The sequence below is a fragment of the Equus caballus genome, chromosome 18, assembly GCF_041296265.1.
Source record: "Equus caballus isolate H_3958 breed thoroughbred chromosome 18, TB-T2T, whole genome shotgun sequence".
Lineage (NCBI taxonomy): Eukaryota > Metazoa > Chordata > Mammalia > Perissodactyla > Equidae > Equus > Equus caballus.
In genome coordinates, this window is record NC_091701.1 from 57,841,174 (window position 1) to 57,859,420 (window position 18,247).

The following is an 18,247-nucleotide window of genomic DNA, read 5'->3' on the forward strand; positions in this document are numbered from 1 at the left end:
TGACTTCATCCAGGGATGCGGACATTCACAATTAGGAAAACCCAGCACACTCAAGGCACAATAAAGGGAATTTTCAAAGGGAAAGTTCAGTGCTTTGAAGATAACTTGATGATGTAAACTGAAAATACCCCTTCACTAATGTAAACAGAACTTTCAGCCCAGAAAAAAATATTTTAAGGGATTTTGAAATTATATTAATTTTTAAATCCGGTACTTTAGCCAGGTTTATTTAAGAGTGTTATGCCAAAAACTGGGTAAAGTGGTGAGAATATTGTAACATTTGGAGAGTCCACAATATAACTTTTTAAAAATACCATTTACAAGTCTTGAGAAGAATTTCCTTCTTTAACTGAAATGGATTTACCCACTAGGTTATTTCATCATTTATTGCTTCTTAATACTAATATAGTAAACAATTTATTTCCAGAGTTATGATTAAACATCCACTTTCGAAACTCTAGCTTCCATTTTTGCTGAGTTCTTCCATTTTTGTTGAATTCTTAGATTTGGAGTCGCAAATTATTTCCTTGATGCTTTGAAAAGGAGAAACAACTCTACACCTTTCTAAGTGCCACTTGGCTATCGGGAATGCTATAGTACAGATAAATACAGTAGGGATAAACCCTGAACTTATAAATTGTATGCTATGGCATTCAAAAGATGAAACAGAGGACCTCGAAGTCGAGTCTTTGGGGTTAAGAAATATAATTTCTTACAATTTGATCTGAATTACTGTATGAGTTTGAGAAAGCAACCACTCAGTTCTTCATTTTTTTTATTACTATTGCAAGAGATATCATTCTTTCTCCCTCAAGCTCAGGAATATTGTCAGCAGAAAAACCTCCCTGGCAAGTTACCAAATAATGAGAGCAGAGAAAGCAAGAGCAAGAGAGTGAGAAGGAAAAAGAGAAAAACTCTACGTTTTGCTGGCCTATAAACTATAGGGTTTGAGCTAGAAGTGTCGCTTTTTCATAACATATTCTATAACTGTTTTCCTTAGAAACAGCAATAACTGACTGGCAGATGACCCACTCATTTTGTAGAATGAGGGCGTGATGTAAGTTAAGAAGCTGTTTCTTCAACGACATGATTGTTGAAGAGAAACTTAACTAGCACCCACTGTTGACTAAATTCAACAGCTCTAGCAGTAGGCCAAATCTGTTTCTTCTGTTAAAACAAATAAATCCCAAGCAACAAATAATTTGACATAAATACTACTTTAACATTTTTTACTGTAATTCTGGCACCTCTATTTTGGAATTTTACTATTCATCCTCTTCAAGTTTCCCATTAGTAAAGTCCAAAATTAAGTAACTGTTTTGATGTATACCAGGACATTGTATTCAGATTGTTGATGTCGTGGCTTGAAATCACAATATATCTAGCTTCTGGAGGTTCCTATTCACTTCGTGTCACCTTAAACACATCAATTAAATTTAAGGTATTAAACAATTACAATAGGGCATTTTGAAGGTTTATATTAGATTGGGAAAGGTGGACAAAATTTTCAGGTTAGGTCGCTAGCCTCAGCTACCGAGCTCTACTCAAGCGATGTGAATAAGCGAAGATTACCACCCAGCAGGAGCCGCCTGCTACAATCAATGCGGAAGGAACCAACCAGGGGAAACAGAGCACTTCTCCAGCTTAAGAAGACCTGGAGACAGTCCAAAGCAAGGTTTCCCTTTGGCTGACTTAAAAAGCAAGACCAAGGCAGGGCGGTCAGGTCAAGGCGCGGCTCCTAGCTTTATGGTTTGCATGCAGAAGCCTTGCAATATTCATGAATCTTTACCTGACAAATGAAAGAGGATTAAAAAGTGGGGAAGATTTTTTTGGTAAAACTTTCAAGGTTTTTTTTTAACCTTGATGTATTTTATGATAATTCCCTTCATCGTTGAGAAACACTACAATGTCAGCACAAGTATCACAAACAGACCAATGATGGCTCTAAGACAAAACTCATGGGGGATTTTTTAAAGTGACCTTTTACATGTCAAAACATAGGTCTCTTAGTTTTGAGAACCAAATAATAGCCATGATGGGAATATATTTTAAAAGCTCTTTTTTGCTGCTATCAGTTTTGAAACTCTATGTGGAATCTAGACTTCCGTGACGTGCTCCAGTCTTTTGAAGTGACAGGTCTCTTACTGGTCTGCTCTGATCACCTACAGTTACCAACGTGACCTCACACTGACCTTGTTAGCGCTGTTAAAAAAGTCGTTTGCCTTTTTCAACCAGGTTTTCCTTTCCACCATGAGCCGACCACATTCTTCCTGAAGCTGATTCAGTTTCTGGTTAGAGAGCTGCAGGTGTTCTTTCTCCACATGGTCCTTGGAGAGCAGGATCCCAAGTGCTTCGCTCTTCAGCTTCTCAACAGTCGAATTCCATTCCTACAAGAGATCACTCTCTTCAGTTTATTCTACACAGCCTCCCCTTTGTAATCTCTGAGAAGACTCAGAGAACATCTAGATGTGTTGAACGTATCAGAAACCTGTCATTATATTTTCAAATCATGAAGGAGTAAATGCTACATTCCAGGTTGGAATACCAAGACGTAAATAAAAAAAAAAAAGAAGGACACAGAAAAGCGGCTAAGAAGAGAGAGGCGATGATAGTAGAAAGGGGTAGGTTGGCTGGGATGTGTGACAGATAGAGTATCTGGTTGCCCTGAATACAGGTCACTTCCGTTTCTGTTAATGCTACCTGAAAACATACCCAAAATACAGTCAACAGTGTTTTTCAGTCTCTGACTCATTTTGATCTATTTTTATTCATTCAAGTATAAACAAGTCTCTCTCTCACAATTCAGTCTCCTTGCCTATATGGGCAAATGTGTACAAGAAAGGAAGGGAAATCTCCTATTTTAATGGCTGTTGTTTGTCCATCTGCCTACACTTAGAACTTAAATTAAGACCTGTTGCTCTCCACAAAATTAATAGCTGTTATTGTGCAGCATCCCCTCCTTCCTGACCCCAGTTTCACCTCTCAATGTTTCACTCTTAATGATATACAAACATTTCAGAAAAAGAAAAGAAGTAGCTTTTTACTGTCTGTTGCATGAGGATGAAAAACAGTAAGTAGAGAGGAAATAAAAGTTGGAGTAAACCAAACATATTAACACTCGAAGGGAAATTCAGATTTCTTGCAGAAGAATTGAAGCCAGACCCAGTTGCATAAAATTATGTTTCTCTCTAACGTGGCAGTCTTGTTAGTGAATTTTCTGGTACCCATCTCAGCTGAGATTCAGGGGTGAGCATAGGCTGTTTGTTAGAGCATCAGAAATTTAGCACCAAATTTTAAAAATCGCAGTGTGACTCTATCCTGGCTTGTTCCCCAGAGCAAATGTCCTATTATTAAGTTACATTTGTTATATTATATTGTACAAAATAAGTATCATTTTAGTGCAATTTACCACTACTATTTTCATTCATTCATTTCACAAGACACACTAAATGCTATGTACCTGGCACCACGCTACGATAGATGTCTTGGGGGAATATAAAGAAAGAATAAAACGTAGTTCTTCTCTTTAACAACACATAAACATCTATTTTATATAGTTTTCATATACCTACATTATTAAATGGATTAAATATATGCTGATACACACACACGCACACACACATAATACGATGGTATTTTAAATAACAATTAGTGGATGTTGAAAGTAGAAATTGTATGCATTATTTTATGGACTCCGTAGAAATTGTTCTAGTATTTGTGCAAGAGAAAAATATTTTGATCAAAGGATGCAAGAGTAAGGACTGTAAATTAAGGGATTGGCTTGTTTTTGAGCAGCTGTTATAAGCTTGTGGTTTGTGAGTATAACCCTCACAAACGTAGGTTAGATATTATTATTTTCCCAGTATTTACACAGCCTCTGAGGAGTATGTTACTCAGGATTACATATCCAACAGGTGGCAGAACCAGGACTAATGTACAGGTCTGTATATAATGCTACATTCCAAGGAGTTGAGGTAGAGAGAATACAAAATCTCCAAATTTCTCAGTAGGTGCAAAAACAGTACATATTAGGCAAGAATCTGGGCTACGAGAGTTCTCAAGATCCTTCATTTTTTGAAGAGCTATTTTGCACCACTTTAGGACAGCTAATATGTGCCGTGACGTTCTTTCATAAAGCACTGTAAATATCCCTCCCACTTAAAAACCATTACCTTTACCCCATTAGGAAAGAGCAAATATTTTTAAAGCAGTTAGCACAATTTTTTGCACACAAAATAGGCACTCACTAAATGTTAGCCCCACTTTTCTTCCCATCAGTTTTATCATGGTTCATTAGCACCTCAAAATGTGTTCTTTATTTATGGAAGTTCCTGTTTCTCAGTTTTAAAATAACAATACTGGCAGGATCCTCCAAAATCAGTGTTATGATCAGTGTTATGTATGGATCAGTATTATGGGATAAACAAAATAAAGCAGGTTTCTTTACTGCAGTACTTCTCAGAATCCTTCATATGTTAACGTGCATTGAGACTCCCAGAGGGAAATGAGTTGTGAAATATTTTGGACAAACTCTTTTGGCCAAGAAACCATTTGTTTGGTGACCATCTCAGGGACCCACGCTCCCGTTAGAACAATGTTAGGAAACATTGTTCCTGTGGCCAAGAGCAGCTGAATCACCTATGAGTTCACCTGTTTTCACAAGTCTTCCTGTTTCTTTCCTTTTTTTTGTTTTGTCTTTATCCCTCCAGCTACCCAATTAGTCCATTTCCTGTCTTTTATATCCGTTCTCTCATTTTCTGTCTGTTAAGGTCTGTGGGGCATTAATCCTCAATGAACTCAAGTGAAGAGATGCTTAATGCACATAGCAGGTAATTCTTCAAAAAATTGGCATTGACCAGAATCTTCTGTGCTCATTAGAGGAAGATTACTTAACACATGAAGAATTTGGGGAAGGCCTGGAAAGCTAGGGGCAAGGAAAATGGAGAGGAAGTTAGGATATGGAGAAATAGGTTACCGCCATTATGAGCTCAGCTGGACAACGCTAAGCTCCATCGTGGTCTTGTCTTAACTTCTGCAAGATAGCAGGGGTTGATTCTCCTGTCTATATGGTGGCACTCTGCTGAACACTTACATGTACTATCTCATTTAATCCTCCCACCAACCCTACAAGGTAGGAACTATTGTTACCCCCATTTTACAGATGGGGTGACTGAGGCTGAGTAGGGTGAAGAGCTTGCCCAAGATCTCAACACTAGTAGGTGAAAGAGCCAGAATTCAAACTCGGGTAGTTTGATTCTAGAAACCACTTTCTCAACCAGCATCCCAGCCTCCACTCTTCAGAGAACTGATGGCGTTTTTTACACAGAAAGAGTAAACATATTAGCTTAGAATTACAGAGGTGAAACTTCCATAAGGCCTGGATAAGACGAAATGATAAAAGTCTTATATGACCCTGGGATTTTCTGATTTGAAAATCAGAAGCCTCATCATTTCTAAGTGAATACAATGCTATTACATATATAACAGAATTTACAGCCCATACTCAAGCTTAATTTTGCTTAGCGACTAGACCAAAATAATAAAGTTCTTCTCTGTGAATAAGAAGAGAAATATCTGTTTTCTAATAGCGTTCATAAATCTACCTTTAGCATAAATTGTGCAAACAACATTAAAGAGAGACCTCCAGAGGAGAGCTAAGTCTTTGAAAACCCATTTTAACCTTATACTTCACATTGTGTTGGAAAAAGTGGACTGTGACCTTCCCAGGAAACTGTAGAGGACCATTTTGTGCCTCTTATCTTTTCTTATTCTCCATGCCCAGTTTTCTTAATTAAATTTTCACCTGAACTCTGTGGGTATTAAATGAATGGGTCCATTCAATATTTCTATTCAATCTTCTCAGAAAATTGGTTCTGTTTTCTTTGGGCAATCTATAGGCGCTTTCTATACCATTCTAATGAAATATTTCCCCAGCCATTTTTCTAGGGGATGCTTCCACGATTTTATTTTTAAGGTAAAACTGTCAGAGTCATCTGAATCCATCACGCTATTTAAAAAACGCAGCTGTCATTGTTGTCAAGGCTGGAGGAACCCAATGGAGAAAATCTTGGTCCATTTTCTCGAAGCCATTGCTGACTGCCTGCTAAGTGTTAACCCTCTGGCTGAGTTTCAGTTGCTTTGCAGTAAAATATTTCCAGTACTTACCCCCCCAGCAGAAAGCCAAAGCCTGCCATCTCCTTGGCTTTTCAATTTGACTGAGATCCGTGCATATCTCTGACCCAATAAATACGCGTGGCGCTGTGTGTCCCTGGGCTCGGGGTGTCGCCACAGGTCACTCCATTATCTTCCTCTTTCCCTCACAGCTGTAACCCTTTTAAACTGGACCTTTCAGTCTTCCGTTTGCTGAGGAAATTGAGCTTCTCTTGGATGCCTTGATTGAAAGGGCACTTTTAAGAGGGTTAGTGCTGATAGACAGAAGGTGAAAATGATTTCTTCTTTCCTTTCTTTTAGGTTTTACAGTCCCAGGTTAGCTCTTCAAATGAAGTTATGGATTGGCATAAAAATTACCCAGCAAGTAGATTCAAAAAGGAAAAATATTAGCTACTCCATTTGCAAGGAAACAATATAATCACAGTATGTTTAGTAAGCTGTTATTCACTTGAAAACTTCCCTGTGGTTGAGGGGATTTAAGGACCCAACACTATGTGGTAAATTATTTTCATTATAAACTTGAATTCAGAAGGTAAGTTTTAGGTGGGAGAACATGGACAAGCAGCAATAGGAACTGTATTTGTAAACTACTAAGAAAACACCAGTTGTGGAGAGGATTGGCCAAAATCGCGTCTGGCAGAATCGTGTGTGGAGCTCGTGGACAGTTCCCGTCTCACGGCCATTTCCTGGGACAGCTCATTAGCTACAGCTCATTTCTTGTTCAATGTCTGCGTCTACGGACTCATTTGGTTCAGCGCTGAAGAGAATTAACTCACTGACACAAAAATCAGAATTTTACATGATTGCATTAACAGATGGTACAAACAAAATAAACCTGGCAATTTTAATCAGAGAATATTTGAAAGTCTGCTTGGAGCAGGAATTTTGTAAGAAGAAATGTTTATGTTTTTGAAGAGTGGCTGTGAGCCCTTGAAAAGCCAAAATGCTCTGATTACATCGAGTGGGACTGCAAACTGAGCTGCAGTTTCCTCTCATGCTCCCTTCCCAGGCACTTCGAGCTGACCTCTACACAAGCAAGGGTCATCCTGGAGAGGTGGGTCTCAACCCGCTCTTGGATGAGTGCCGAGTTCAGTGCCCACAGGCCATTTGAACTTTGCCCTCACTGTGATGCATTTCAGCAAAGCACAGATTGCAAGCAGGAAGAACCGTGATTTTGTGTGTCACCTGAAGATGAAAAAGCACGACAGTGTTTCACCTCCCAGCCACAAGACAGAGAATCAGAGCCACTGAATCAGGGAGAGCTTCTGAGTAAGAGCGGAGAACTGCAGCTAGAAGTACGCTTTTTATTCCAAACTTAGTAAGTGGTCTCAAGCAGCGCACTTTGCTTTTCGGAGCCTGACTTCCCTGCAGGGCAACGACAGCCACCCCCACTTCATCTAAGCTTCTGCTTCTCTAGTGAATGATCTGTAAATTCAATGATGAACTGGCTAGGCTGCAAATTCCTGGATTTCAGGTCCTACTAAAATTTGGGTGTTTTGCTATATTTTCCGTAAGATAAACCTACCAGGATTGGGACTGATGGTCTATAGTAGAAATGACAGATATCACCAAAGTAATTTTTGAGTAATAGTTGCTGTTTTCTTTTTTCTCAGTCAACTCAAATATTCCAAAAGTCACAGAAAAAACCCTTGGCTTGGAGTTTCTTGATCCCTTATTCTGTTCAGTGCTTGGCCACCAAAGTGTTGCCTGCCATTCAGCTGCAGAGCAGGGGGCTTGTTGCTAATACTGAAGCCAATGGATGTGGGGCAGAATAAATTTTTAGAATCAAATCAAATCATAACAAATTAGACTCATAAGCAAATCTTCAAACTAATGATTAGAGAAGCAATACATTTTTTTTTTCTTCCTTAGTTCAACATAGTTTTTAGATGAAAATTTAACTACATGGGAAGTTGGGGAGAAATTTTCCCAAGATTTCTGTCTTGTTCTTGTTTTCGTAGATTTCTTGTTCCTCTTACATTTTCTTCCAGTCAATTAACTAAGGAGCAGAGCCAGATTTGGGGGTATTGGTGTTTCCATTTTTAATCAAAATTAATAAAGTCTAGCTGACCAGTTTTCGTCTGATGCAATTTGCTTATAATCAAATTGTGCCACTGGCTGACTAGGTGGTCCCAGTTTATATTAATGTCCTGAAAGGATTTACTTTTTAATTTTCTGGAGAATCTGTTGGAGATATGTTCAAGATCTTCGAGATTCAAGATCTCAATTCAATTATGGGGAGAATTATTGGGTTTTGATGTTCACTTCTTGTGAAGATTTCCCTAAATGAAATAGGTTAAATTGGGAAGGGGGAGATCTATTTATTTTACCCACCAGAACCATCAGACATAAACTAGAACACTGGCTCTTAAATCTAGCTGACTATCAGTATCTCTTGGGAAATTTTTTAAAGCACATACTCTCACACCAACCCCATATCCACTGAATTGTGATTATTATTGGTAAAGTAGAAGAATATGCATTTTTAAAAATCTGCAACATTTTATTTGAACAAACAATAATACTTATAATCAGTCAAATTTTGAAAACACAGGACTAGAATATTCTAAGATGTTTAGTGAATAGATAAAAATAGGCCTACAATAGTTTTCATGTAATCATACCAATAAATGAGAGGAGGGATGAATTAAATAATAAGTGTAGTTTTAACTTTAAAACTTCCAACTACTTTGACTCTGTGAAAATTACATTATGGTATTAATGACACCAAAATCTACAATTTAACTTCAGTTTTACAAATTACTTCATTCATTCAATAAGTATTGTGTTGAGCTGTGGAAGACACAATGACAAGTAAACAAAATCTTTACCCTTATAATCTTTAAATGATTAATATACCAATCCTTCATGAGTTTAAAACAGTCCTGGCGCAATGTTGGGTATCGTTAGTCTTAATTCATAAAGAACCAGAAGCATTTCTTTCTACTTTGTATTTTCTTCACATTATTGTGTCAGGCAAAGTTGCTGTTGACTTAAAAGGGAAGCAGAGAGTTTATTAAAAAAAAAAAAAAGAAGCTGGTAGAAGGTACAAAACTGGTCAGGATTTTCTTTCCCAAACCTTTCTATACTGCTATATGATTGTCTAACTTTCCTTGCAAACTTTTTATAACCATATTTACAATACCTATATACTATATCTTTGTTATAGAAAAAACTTCACCTCTAATGGCGTGGAAGAAATTGTCTTCTAACAAAATCCAGTCAACGCTAGAATTTCTTCATCTCATCTTCCTTTGTATAGGCTCTGGTTTTCAGCTAATCACTATGTATATGCACAGGATTATCCTTCTAAACTCAATAATCTGTGAACCAGCAGCAAATCATACTGGGATGGGCACTTTATAATTCCCCTACACTGAATGTAGTACGATCATTATTGTGGTTCAGGCACTATTTAGCACCCCTTAAGAACACCTAACTAATATACTAATACAGAGACCATTGTAACTAAAATGGAAAACAAAACTAATGTTTAGAGGAAGGAGAAATCAATTCTGATTTGGGGAATCATGGAAGCTCTCTTATAGCATCTTCAGTATGGCAAGGAGTTTCAATTGTGAGTATAGAGTGGGAATGGGAGGAAGGCAAGGGGCTTATTCAAGCAAAAGAGACAGCCTGAGCAGGAGCACTGAGGAAAGGGAGTTGGTTATTACCAAGGAGATGTGGAGGATGATTCTGGATCATGAGAGAGATGGGACTAATTTAGGAAAGTAATAAAAGTTTCTCATAGGAAGTGATGTCTAAGCTGAGCTGAGACCTAAAACAAATGGGTGGGAGTTATCTAGGCAAAGAGTGGATGTGGGATGGAGAGTGAAGTGTTGAGTTCATGGGCAAACGTCCAAAAGAAAACTGGTAAGGACCAGATAAGAATGGCCAGCACCGAAGACATCAATTTGTGAGTAACATTCCCTAGAGAGAATTTTTGAAGGCTAAGCACCACTCACTAAAGGTGAGTGTGGCAAAAGAGAATAAGAGAGAGCTAAGGACAAATGGAGGGATGAGCCTGTGCTTGTACCATGTCTAGAGAAGGAAAAGCCCACACCAGAGAAAGACAAATATGTGGGAAAAGAAATCATCACACAAGCCAAACCAGCAGAGTCCTACTAAGAAACGTGCATGACAACCAAATGCAATGCATTATCCTCAATTTGAAGACATCTGAAAATGGACTATACAGTAGAAAATACTATGGTAGCAATGTTAAATTTATTGGTTGTAGTGATTAGGTTAAAGTAATAGAAGAAAGCATCCTTGTTATTAGGATATATGTTGAAATATGTAGGGTGAAAATACATGATGCTCACAACTTATTTTGAAATGTATCTATGCAAATACATATAGAGAGATAGAGAAAGGAAATGTCACAAAATTTTAATAATTGGTAAAGTGTATATGGACATTCCACTGCTGGGTATTTATCCAAAGAACTTGAAAACACAAATGCATAAAGATACGTGCATCCCTATGTTCATCGCAGCCTTATTCGCAATAGCCAAGACTTGGAAGCAACCTAGGTGCCCATCAAGGGACAAATGGATAAAGAAGATGTGGTATATGTACACAATGAAATACTACTGAGCCATAAGAAACCATGAAATCCTGCCGTTTGTGACCACATGGATGGACCTTGAGGGTTTTATGCTGAGTGAAATAAGTCAGAGGGAAAAAGTCGAATACCGTATGATCTCACGCATAAGTAGAAGATGAAAACAATGACAAACAGTCACATGGCAACAGAGATTGAATTGGTGGTTACTAGAACAGAAGGAGGAAGGAAGGATGGCAAAAGCGGTGATTAGGCACACATGTGTGGTGATGGATTATAATTAGTCTTTGAGTGGTGAATATGATGTAATCTACACAAAATTCGAAATACATTATGATGTACATCTGAAAGCTATATAATGTTATAATCCAATGTTACTGCAATAAAAATAAAAATTAAAAAATTTTTAAATGTAAAAAATAATTTTTAAAAGTTAAGGAAAAAGAGTTAAAGTTAATAACTAATACATAAATAATAATAAAAAGTTAAGGAAAAAGGAAAACTTTTTAAACAAAGAAACTAAAACACTGTCTTTGAAAGTAATCCAAAAGGTCAATCATCTGGGGGACAGTTCAAACAAACACATCCACACAATGGAATACTCTGTAGCAGTAACAAAGGAATGAGAACACTGCCTGTATACTGATAGGGAAAGATAACCAACCTAACAAAAGCAAGATGCAGAGCAGTGAGCTTTGTAGGCCGCCAATGAGGTACAGAAGGGAAAAAATAAGGACGTATGGTTGCATTTGTTTACATCACATAAAGAAACTTGACAGATAATAAGAAACTAATATCAGTGGTTACTTTTATCATGATTGAGGAGGATCCGGTACGTGGAAACTGAGATGAAAAAGAAAATTTTTACTACAGGCCTTTTTATGCACTTTTTAAAAATAATGGGAATATACTGGTCAAAAAGTAAATTAAATATATTGAAAAACAAAGAAATGTAATTCACCAAATAAAATAAAAGAGAAAAGCCATATGATAATCTCCATTCTTTTTACTGGAGATCTTATCTAATGTACAATAGAAATGATGAAACCTTACTAGCACTGTTTGTAGATGTATGATTTTTTACATATAAAAACCAGGGGAATCTAAAACAATAATTTAAAACAATAAAAGAGTTCATTGAAGTTGCTATATACAAGATCAACATTAGAGAATCAGTAACATCTCTGCACAGCAACAATAGTCAACTTTGTTTTCTAATAAAAATCCCATTTATAAAAGCAACAAAAATTCTCAGGTAGTCATTCATTCATTTAATCAACAAATTTCACTGGGCAGGCCTATTCTATGGCAAGCTTCTTCTAAAGGCATCATCTAGGCCAGTGAACTTAGTAGTGGGTGAGGAGGAAGCTCCAATGTTAGTGGTGGTCGTGGTGCACCGTGTATTTTATGTTGTTTATAACCAATAAACATAATAACTCTATACGTTATCCAGTTTGTTAGAAGGGTTAAAGCTGTAGAATAAGAACAAGTAAAGCAAGGTAGGGGACTTAAATGGCTCCGTGCAGAAGGGGAGTCAGTATGCAGTGTTAAACATGGTGGTCAGGGTAGGCCTCCTTGAGTAGTGAGATTTGAACAAAGATGGGGAGGGAGTGAGGAAGTGAGCCAAGTGGGTCTCTGGAGAAAGAGCTTTCCAGGTAGAGGGCACAGCTCGGGTGAAGCATCTCAGCTGGGAGTTTTCCTCTCTGGTTGCAGGAACAAGGAGACGGCGTGGTGGAGCTGAGTGCCAGCAGGAGGAGAAGCAGTAAGAGAGGTGCAGCGGGGCAGAGCAGGAGGGCACGTCAGCAGGGGCTTCATTCTGAGAGAAGTGGGAAGCCAGTGGAGGATTCAGAGCATAGGAGTAACATGATCTCGCTTAACTTAAAAAAAACAAAGATGAAACCACTGGGCTGTCATTTGCTAACATGTTCAGGGGAGGAATCCAGGGATGCCAGCTCTGAGACACATAAGGAGGCTACTGCAGTGAGCCAGGCAAAGATGGATGTGGCTCGTTCCACAAGATAGCAGTGGAGATCACGAGAAACAATAAGACTCTGGATCTATTTAGAAGACACAGCCCAGGTGGCTCCCGAAGAGGATGAGGAAGAGGAATCAAAACTCTTTTGATCTGAGTACCTAGAAGGATTGAGTTTGTCCTCAACTGAGATGAGGGACACCAGGTGGAAGAGATTTTGAGAGGGAAGATGGGGAATTCAGCCCGTGATATCCCGTTGAGCCTGTCTCTCTGGACGGGCTGTGCTTAAGCTGCTGAAATCAGTACTCACCTCCCACCTTCACACACACACACACACTCTCACACACACACATACACACTCACACGCTCACATTCCATTAGCAAATGCTCTCACGGATTCCACCCAGATATGCCCTCAGCCTCTTGGCTGAGAAGAGCCTGATCAACAGGACTATGAAGAAAAGAGGCTTCTTCTTGCCTATGAGGAAATAAGATCCCATATCCAAAGTAGCAAGAAGAAACTAAATACCCTGTGGTTTTCAAATACATTCTTTAATGTGTAGATGTGTGTGTAACATCCACAGCCAGTGGTTCTTCCTGTTCCTGGAATGCAGAAGTAAAACGACGGCAAAGGTCAGGGGACCCTGCACATCCATCCCAGATTGCAGGAAGGCCTCAAAGACATGGTTTGAAGCCCTTAACGTATTCAACCCGCTCCTTTTTCAAAAGCACTGCATAGAGGTAAGGAAGAAGCGACAGTACTCTTCAAGATGTGAGGGTTTGGGTAGAACATGAATACACGCTGGTGACATCAGACACTCTGATCCTGTTAACCGTTTCCCTTTACTGTTTCCTGTGAGAATTCATACAAACGGAGAGGCGTCTAACCCTTTCTGATCACTCCCCAAAGCCGCCTTATGAGCAGTTCCTTTAAGTTTTTCTCAGTCTGGGTTCCCAGGGACTTATCATACATGTGAATGAAAGTTTTGTCTCTTTATCACTTAGCTGTGGAATCTAAAAAAGGATCAAACATAGAAACAGAGGGCTTGGGGGATAGGGAAATGTGGAGAGGTAGGTAAGAGGGTACAAATTTTCACCTATAAAATGAATAAGGTCTGGGGATCTAGCGTATATCAGTAGTGACTATAGTTGATAACACCGTATTGTGTAATTAAAATTTGCTAAGAGAGTAGAACTTAAATGTTCTCACACACACACAGAAAAAGATAAATATGGGAGAGGACAGATGTGTTAATTAAGTAGATGGGGGGAATCCTTTCACAATGTATACATAGATCAAATTATCACGATGTAGACCGTAACTATCTTACACTTTTATGTGTCATTTATACCTCAATGAAGCTGGGGGAAAAAAGAAAAAATTTAAATCTCCAGATTCACAATGCAGTGAATCTGTGTATTACAAACAGCAGGTTTACAAGTATTCCAAACAGCCTGCGCCACCCTTTCTGTGCCTGTATTCCCCATCAATGCCCTAGTTTCATCACAGGGGTGTGCAAGAGTGTGGCTTCAGAAGAAGATGGAGGAGTGCTTTATTGTTAATAGTAGGTGCAACTTAGAGGCAGTGTTGGACTCTGCAAGCACGTCACCTGTCAACACTGCCTGAAATTCCCCTCTTGTGTTTGGGATAATTAACATTCACTTTCAAAAACTAGAGAGGGGTGTCGGGTGGTGGAGAAGAAAGAAAACTAAAAGAAAAGCAAAGGTCAAGGATGGTCAAGAAGTTGGCAGACAGTCACACGTTAGTGTGAATCAGATTGCTTTCCTCCTAACACTTCAGAACTGCAGCACTGCATGCATCTTTCATGGAATTTTGACCATTATTTCTCTGTTGCCTAGAATCAAAAGTCTTTCCATACAATTTTGTTTAATCCATAGTCTTGAGATGATAATCATGCAACAGACAGACTCCTGATTTCCCAGCCAAGCTGAAAGTCACTTTTTAAACAACAGCAATTTAGAAGTCCACCATGTGACTCAGGGCAACATTCTCCTGCCAGCTTCCTTCTCAGTGGAGTTATCCATTGACCCAGAAAACATTAGCTGTGTTTAACTCCTAAGTCCCAGACCCATCTACTGGGTGCCACAGGACATCCAGAAATGAGTAAGCCATGGCCCCTGTTTTTGAGAAATTCACAGCTGTGGGGAAATCCGACATGTGAATGACTGAATCACCACGAAGGATGGAAAAGATGCTTTAATAGAGTAGTAGGCAGTACTCTGAGAAAAAGAAGGGAAAGGCAAGTGCTGGAGGGATCAAGAAGCTTCCCAGAGAAAGAATCTTGACCTGCACTGAGCCCCAAGGTCATCTGACTAAGACCTACATAGGTTCAGCCTCTAGGCTGGAGGGGAGACAGGGAGCTTTAGATAGACCCTGTCTGCCCAAAGTACTGACTTCAAAATATTGTGCAGACATCCTAAATGTGTATGCTACTCTCTCTGTCTTGCATCTTGGTCAGTTTCTATTGGGCCCAGTGTTGAATTACATACGAAATTGTGTACAGCTTCTGTCTCTGCTTAGCTTTTCTGACTCAGTGCTAGCACTTTACCCTGATTTCACTTTGACAGCACACTCTATTTTCATTCTAATCTTTTCCCTCTTTGGTAACCAAATTATGACCTCAGGCTATGCCTGTAAATAAGGGAAAAGAAATTCTAAGATGAGGGGACAGAATAAATCAAGACTCAGAGGTGAGAATGTATGTGGCAGGCATGGGAATGATCAATGGTCCAAGGAAGCTTGGATTCAGAAAGACTTACAGGTGTAGCAGGCAGGCAAAGGACAGATCATGGAGGACTTTTAAGGCCACAATAAAGAATTTGTACTTTATTCTGTACCCAAAGGGAATTTCAGGAGATGCTTAAGAGAAAAATGGCCTAGTCTCAGCTTGTCCAAAAGTAACCTTGATGACGTCATCAAGGATTAACTGTAAAATGGAAAGACCAAAGGCCCAGATGCCACTCAGGAATGAGGCAGGAAGATTTATTGTCTTTTTCCTATATTGTCCTATCTTCTCTGTTTCAAGAAGATAATCAGTATATTCTGTGTCCTTTTTGCTTTAATGAATTTATATTAAGACCCAAAGCAGAAGTTACCTGCAAGTCATTTCCCCTCCTGTCTTTTGTAAAATGATTAAGTCCATTGATGACATTTTGATATATGTGGTGAAGGAGAAGGAGATGAAGGTAGGGCCATCAAAAGACGGGGAGATCTGGCCAGATCTGGCAGTAGAGAAAAGCTGGCTGTGAGATGAGGCATGAGGAGGCGCATGGTCCTCTCAGGACAGTGTCATGAGGAAGTGCAAGGCTTCCCTGGAGATGGCCATGTGTTCCCTCCTGGAAGACTGAAAGTTGGGCCAACCTGGGGCCCCAAACAGGCACAGAGCAGCAGAGCCTCTGAAATTACAGTCTCCATACAGGCTGAGACGATGATTGTTCCAGAGGGAACCAGAGTGGACTGATGAGTAGAGTGGCTTCCCCAATGCTATGCTACTGTAGGGGCTCAGGAACACTTGTAAAACCCTGGGGAAAGGGAGCTCCAATAATGATGGAGATTGAATGTTCCACCAGTCAGCGGATGAGGGTTCAGAATCAGGCTTATACTGATTAACAAGAAAAGAATTTAAAAAACAAACAAGCAATATTTCATGCAAGTATTGTAGTTTGTAGGCTCAGATTCATATTACTATACAACATAATTGCAATGTTTTAGCCAAAGATTTTGAGAACCCAAACTAAAGTGGTGGGCCTGGGATGAGAAATCGAAAAGGAGATAATGAGGTAAGAATTCACTAAAGCTGAGAGGTGATCTGAAGTGAGGGGAGAGGAAGGATGAGGACTCTAATGTGACTCTGAAGTCTCTAGCCTGGGTAGCTGAAGGACTGCAATGTCTTTAATCAAGAAAGAATATGGGGGAAGGTTTGAAAGGGAAAGTAATGATTTTAGTTAAGTTAGAAGTACTGGAAGAAATCTACATGTAAATCTTCCACAGTAATTTCTAAAAAGAAGCCTGGAGTTGAGAAAAGATATATGGGTTGGAGATTGAAAAAAAAAGTCTAGAAATCATTAAGATAAAAGTGATACTGTCACGATGGGATTAGATAACTCCACGTGAAGAATATATGAAAGGAGAAGAGAAATGAACCAAAGATTAAGCATGACATGCAAAGGGAGGATGGAGGAAGAGATGGCATTGAAGGAGATTTGGAAGGGGCCAGGAGCCATCAGAGAGATGGGAGAGCTAGAGAAAGTGGCATCTGAGAGTCCAAGTGCATAAAGGATTTGTGGGTGGGGAGGCCAGGGAGGCAGGAAATGAAGTACTTGTATTCGTTTCCTAGGACCACTGTACCAAACGATCACGAACGTGGTGGCCTGAACAACAGAGCTTTATTCCCCCTCAGTTCTGGAGGCTGAAGTCTGAAATCAAGGTGTCAACAGTGTTGGTTCCTTCTGAGGGCTGTGAGGGAAGGACCTATTCCGGGCCTCTCTCCTGACCTTGTGGATGACTGTCTTCTCCCTGGGTCTCTTCATATCATCTTGCCTCTACGTGTGCCTGCCTCTGTGCTTAAATTTCCCCTTTTGTAAATCATGTTGGATTAAGGTCCATCCTAATGACCTCGTTTTAACTAATTACATCTGCAATAACTCTATTACCAAATAAGATCATGTTCTGAGATACTAGGGGTTAGGACTCCCGCATGGGAACGATGGAGGACGCAATTCAACCCATAACAGTAGTCAAAAAAAAGGGGGAAGAGTGTCTTAAGGGTTGAGCTGCAATGTTTTTGTTTTGGATTTTGGGAGAGACTTAAATGCAATTGAAGGAAGTAGAGGAGTGACTGAAAATGAGGCACGAAGAACGATGAGAGATATGAAATGAAGACGACATGGGAAAGGCGGGGTTTACAACAGTGGATGAAGCCTTAAATTTTGAAAAGAGAGGAACTGGAAGTAAAAGGGAGAAGAGAAGTGAAAAAAAGACAAAAAGCTAGGAGAGAGAAGAAAAGAGTCAAGCCATTTCACTATGCGTGACCCAGCCACTCTGAGGTTAGGTAAAGCCCGGCTGAGAATTTAAAAAGAGCACAAAAGTTTTGGACTGGTTGTTATGGAGACCGGAGCAGAGAATTAACAGATGAAAAAGAAAGGAATTTGTAAGGCCAACTGATAATAGATCATTTTCTTCTTAAATAGATCTAATCAGAAAAATTATGCTAATTGTTTCATCTTCTTTCCAAAGTAGGAAGAAACAGAAAAAATGGATGATTGAGTTTGCTCACAAACAGCCTTGGTCCCTGCTGATCTGCCTGAGGAGGGAAGCCGAGGGGAAAGGGAAGGGGGCTGTGAGGAGAGCAGTTTGGGGTGATGCTGTGGAATCAAGTGTGGCATCAGGAGTGGGAAGCTGAAGGGAAGGCCTTTGGAGAACAGAATGTCAAGGAAATCTAAGCCATGGTATAGAATGTCACCAAAAGGATACTGAAGTAGCACAGGAAAGTTATAAGGATTTAGGGCATGCCTGT

General features: G+C 39.4%; 1 protein-coding gene across 12 annotated transcripts in view; it reads right to left on the reverse strand.

Moving 5' to 3' along the window:
• The window catches only part of CCDC141 (coiled-coil domain containing 141), a 181,593-nt gene that overhangs the window by 74,089 nt on the left and 89,257 nt on the right, over window positions 1-18,247 (reverse strand). For all 12 annotated transcript variants that reach the window (XM_070241344.1, XM_070241343.1, XM_070241342.1 and 9 more), the window contains one exon: window positions 2,193-2,387. In XM_070241344.1, coding sequence (XP_070097445.1) covers window positions 2,193-2,387 — 195 coding nt within the window. The remainder of the gene's footprint in view (window positions 1-2,192; window positions 2,388-18,247) is intronic.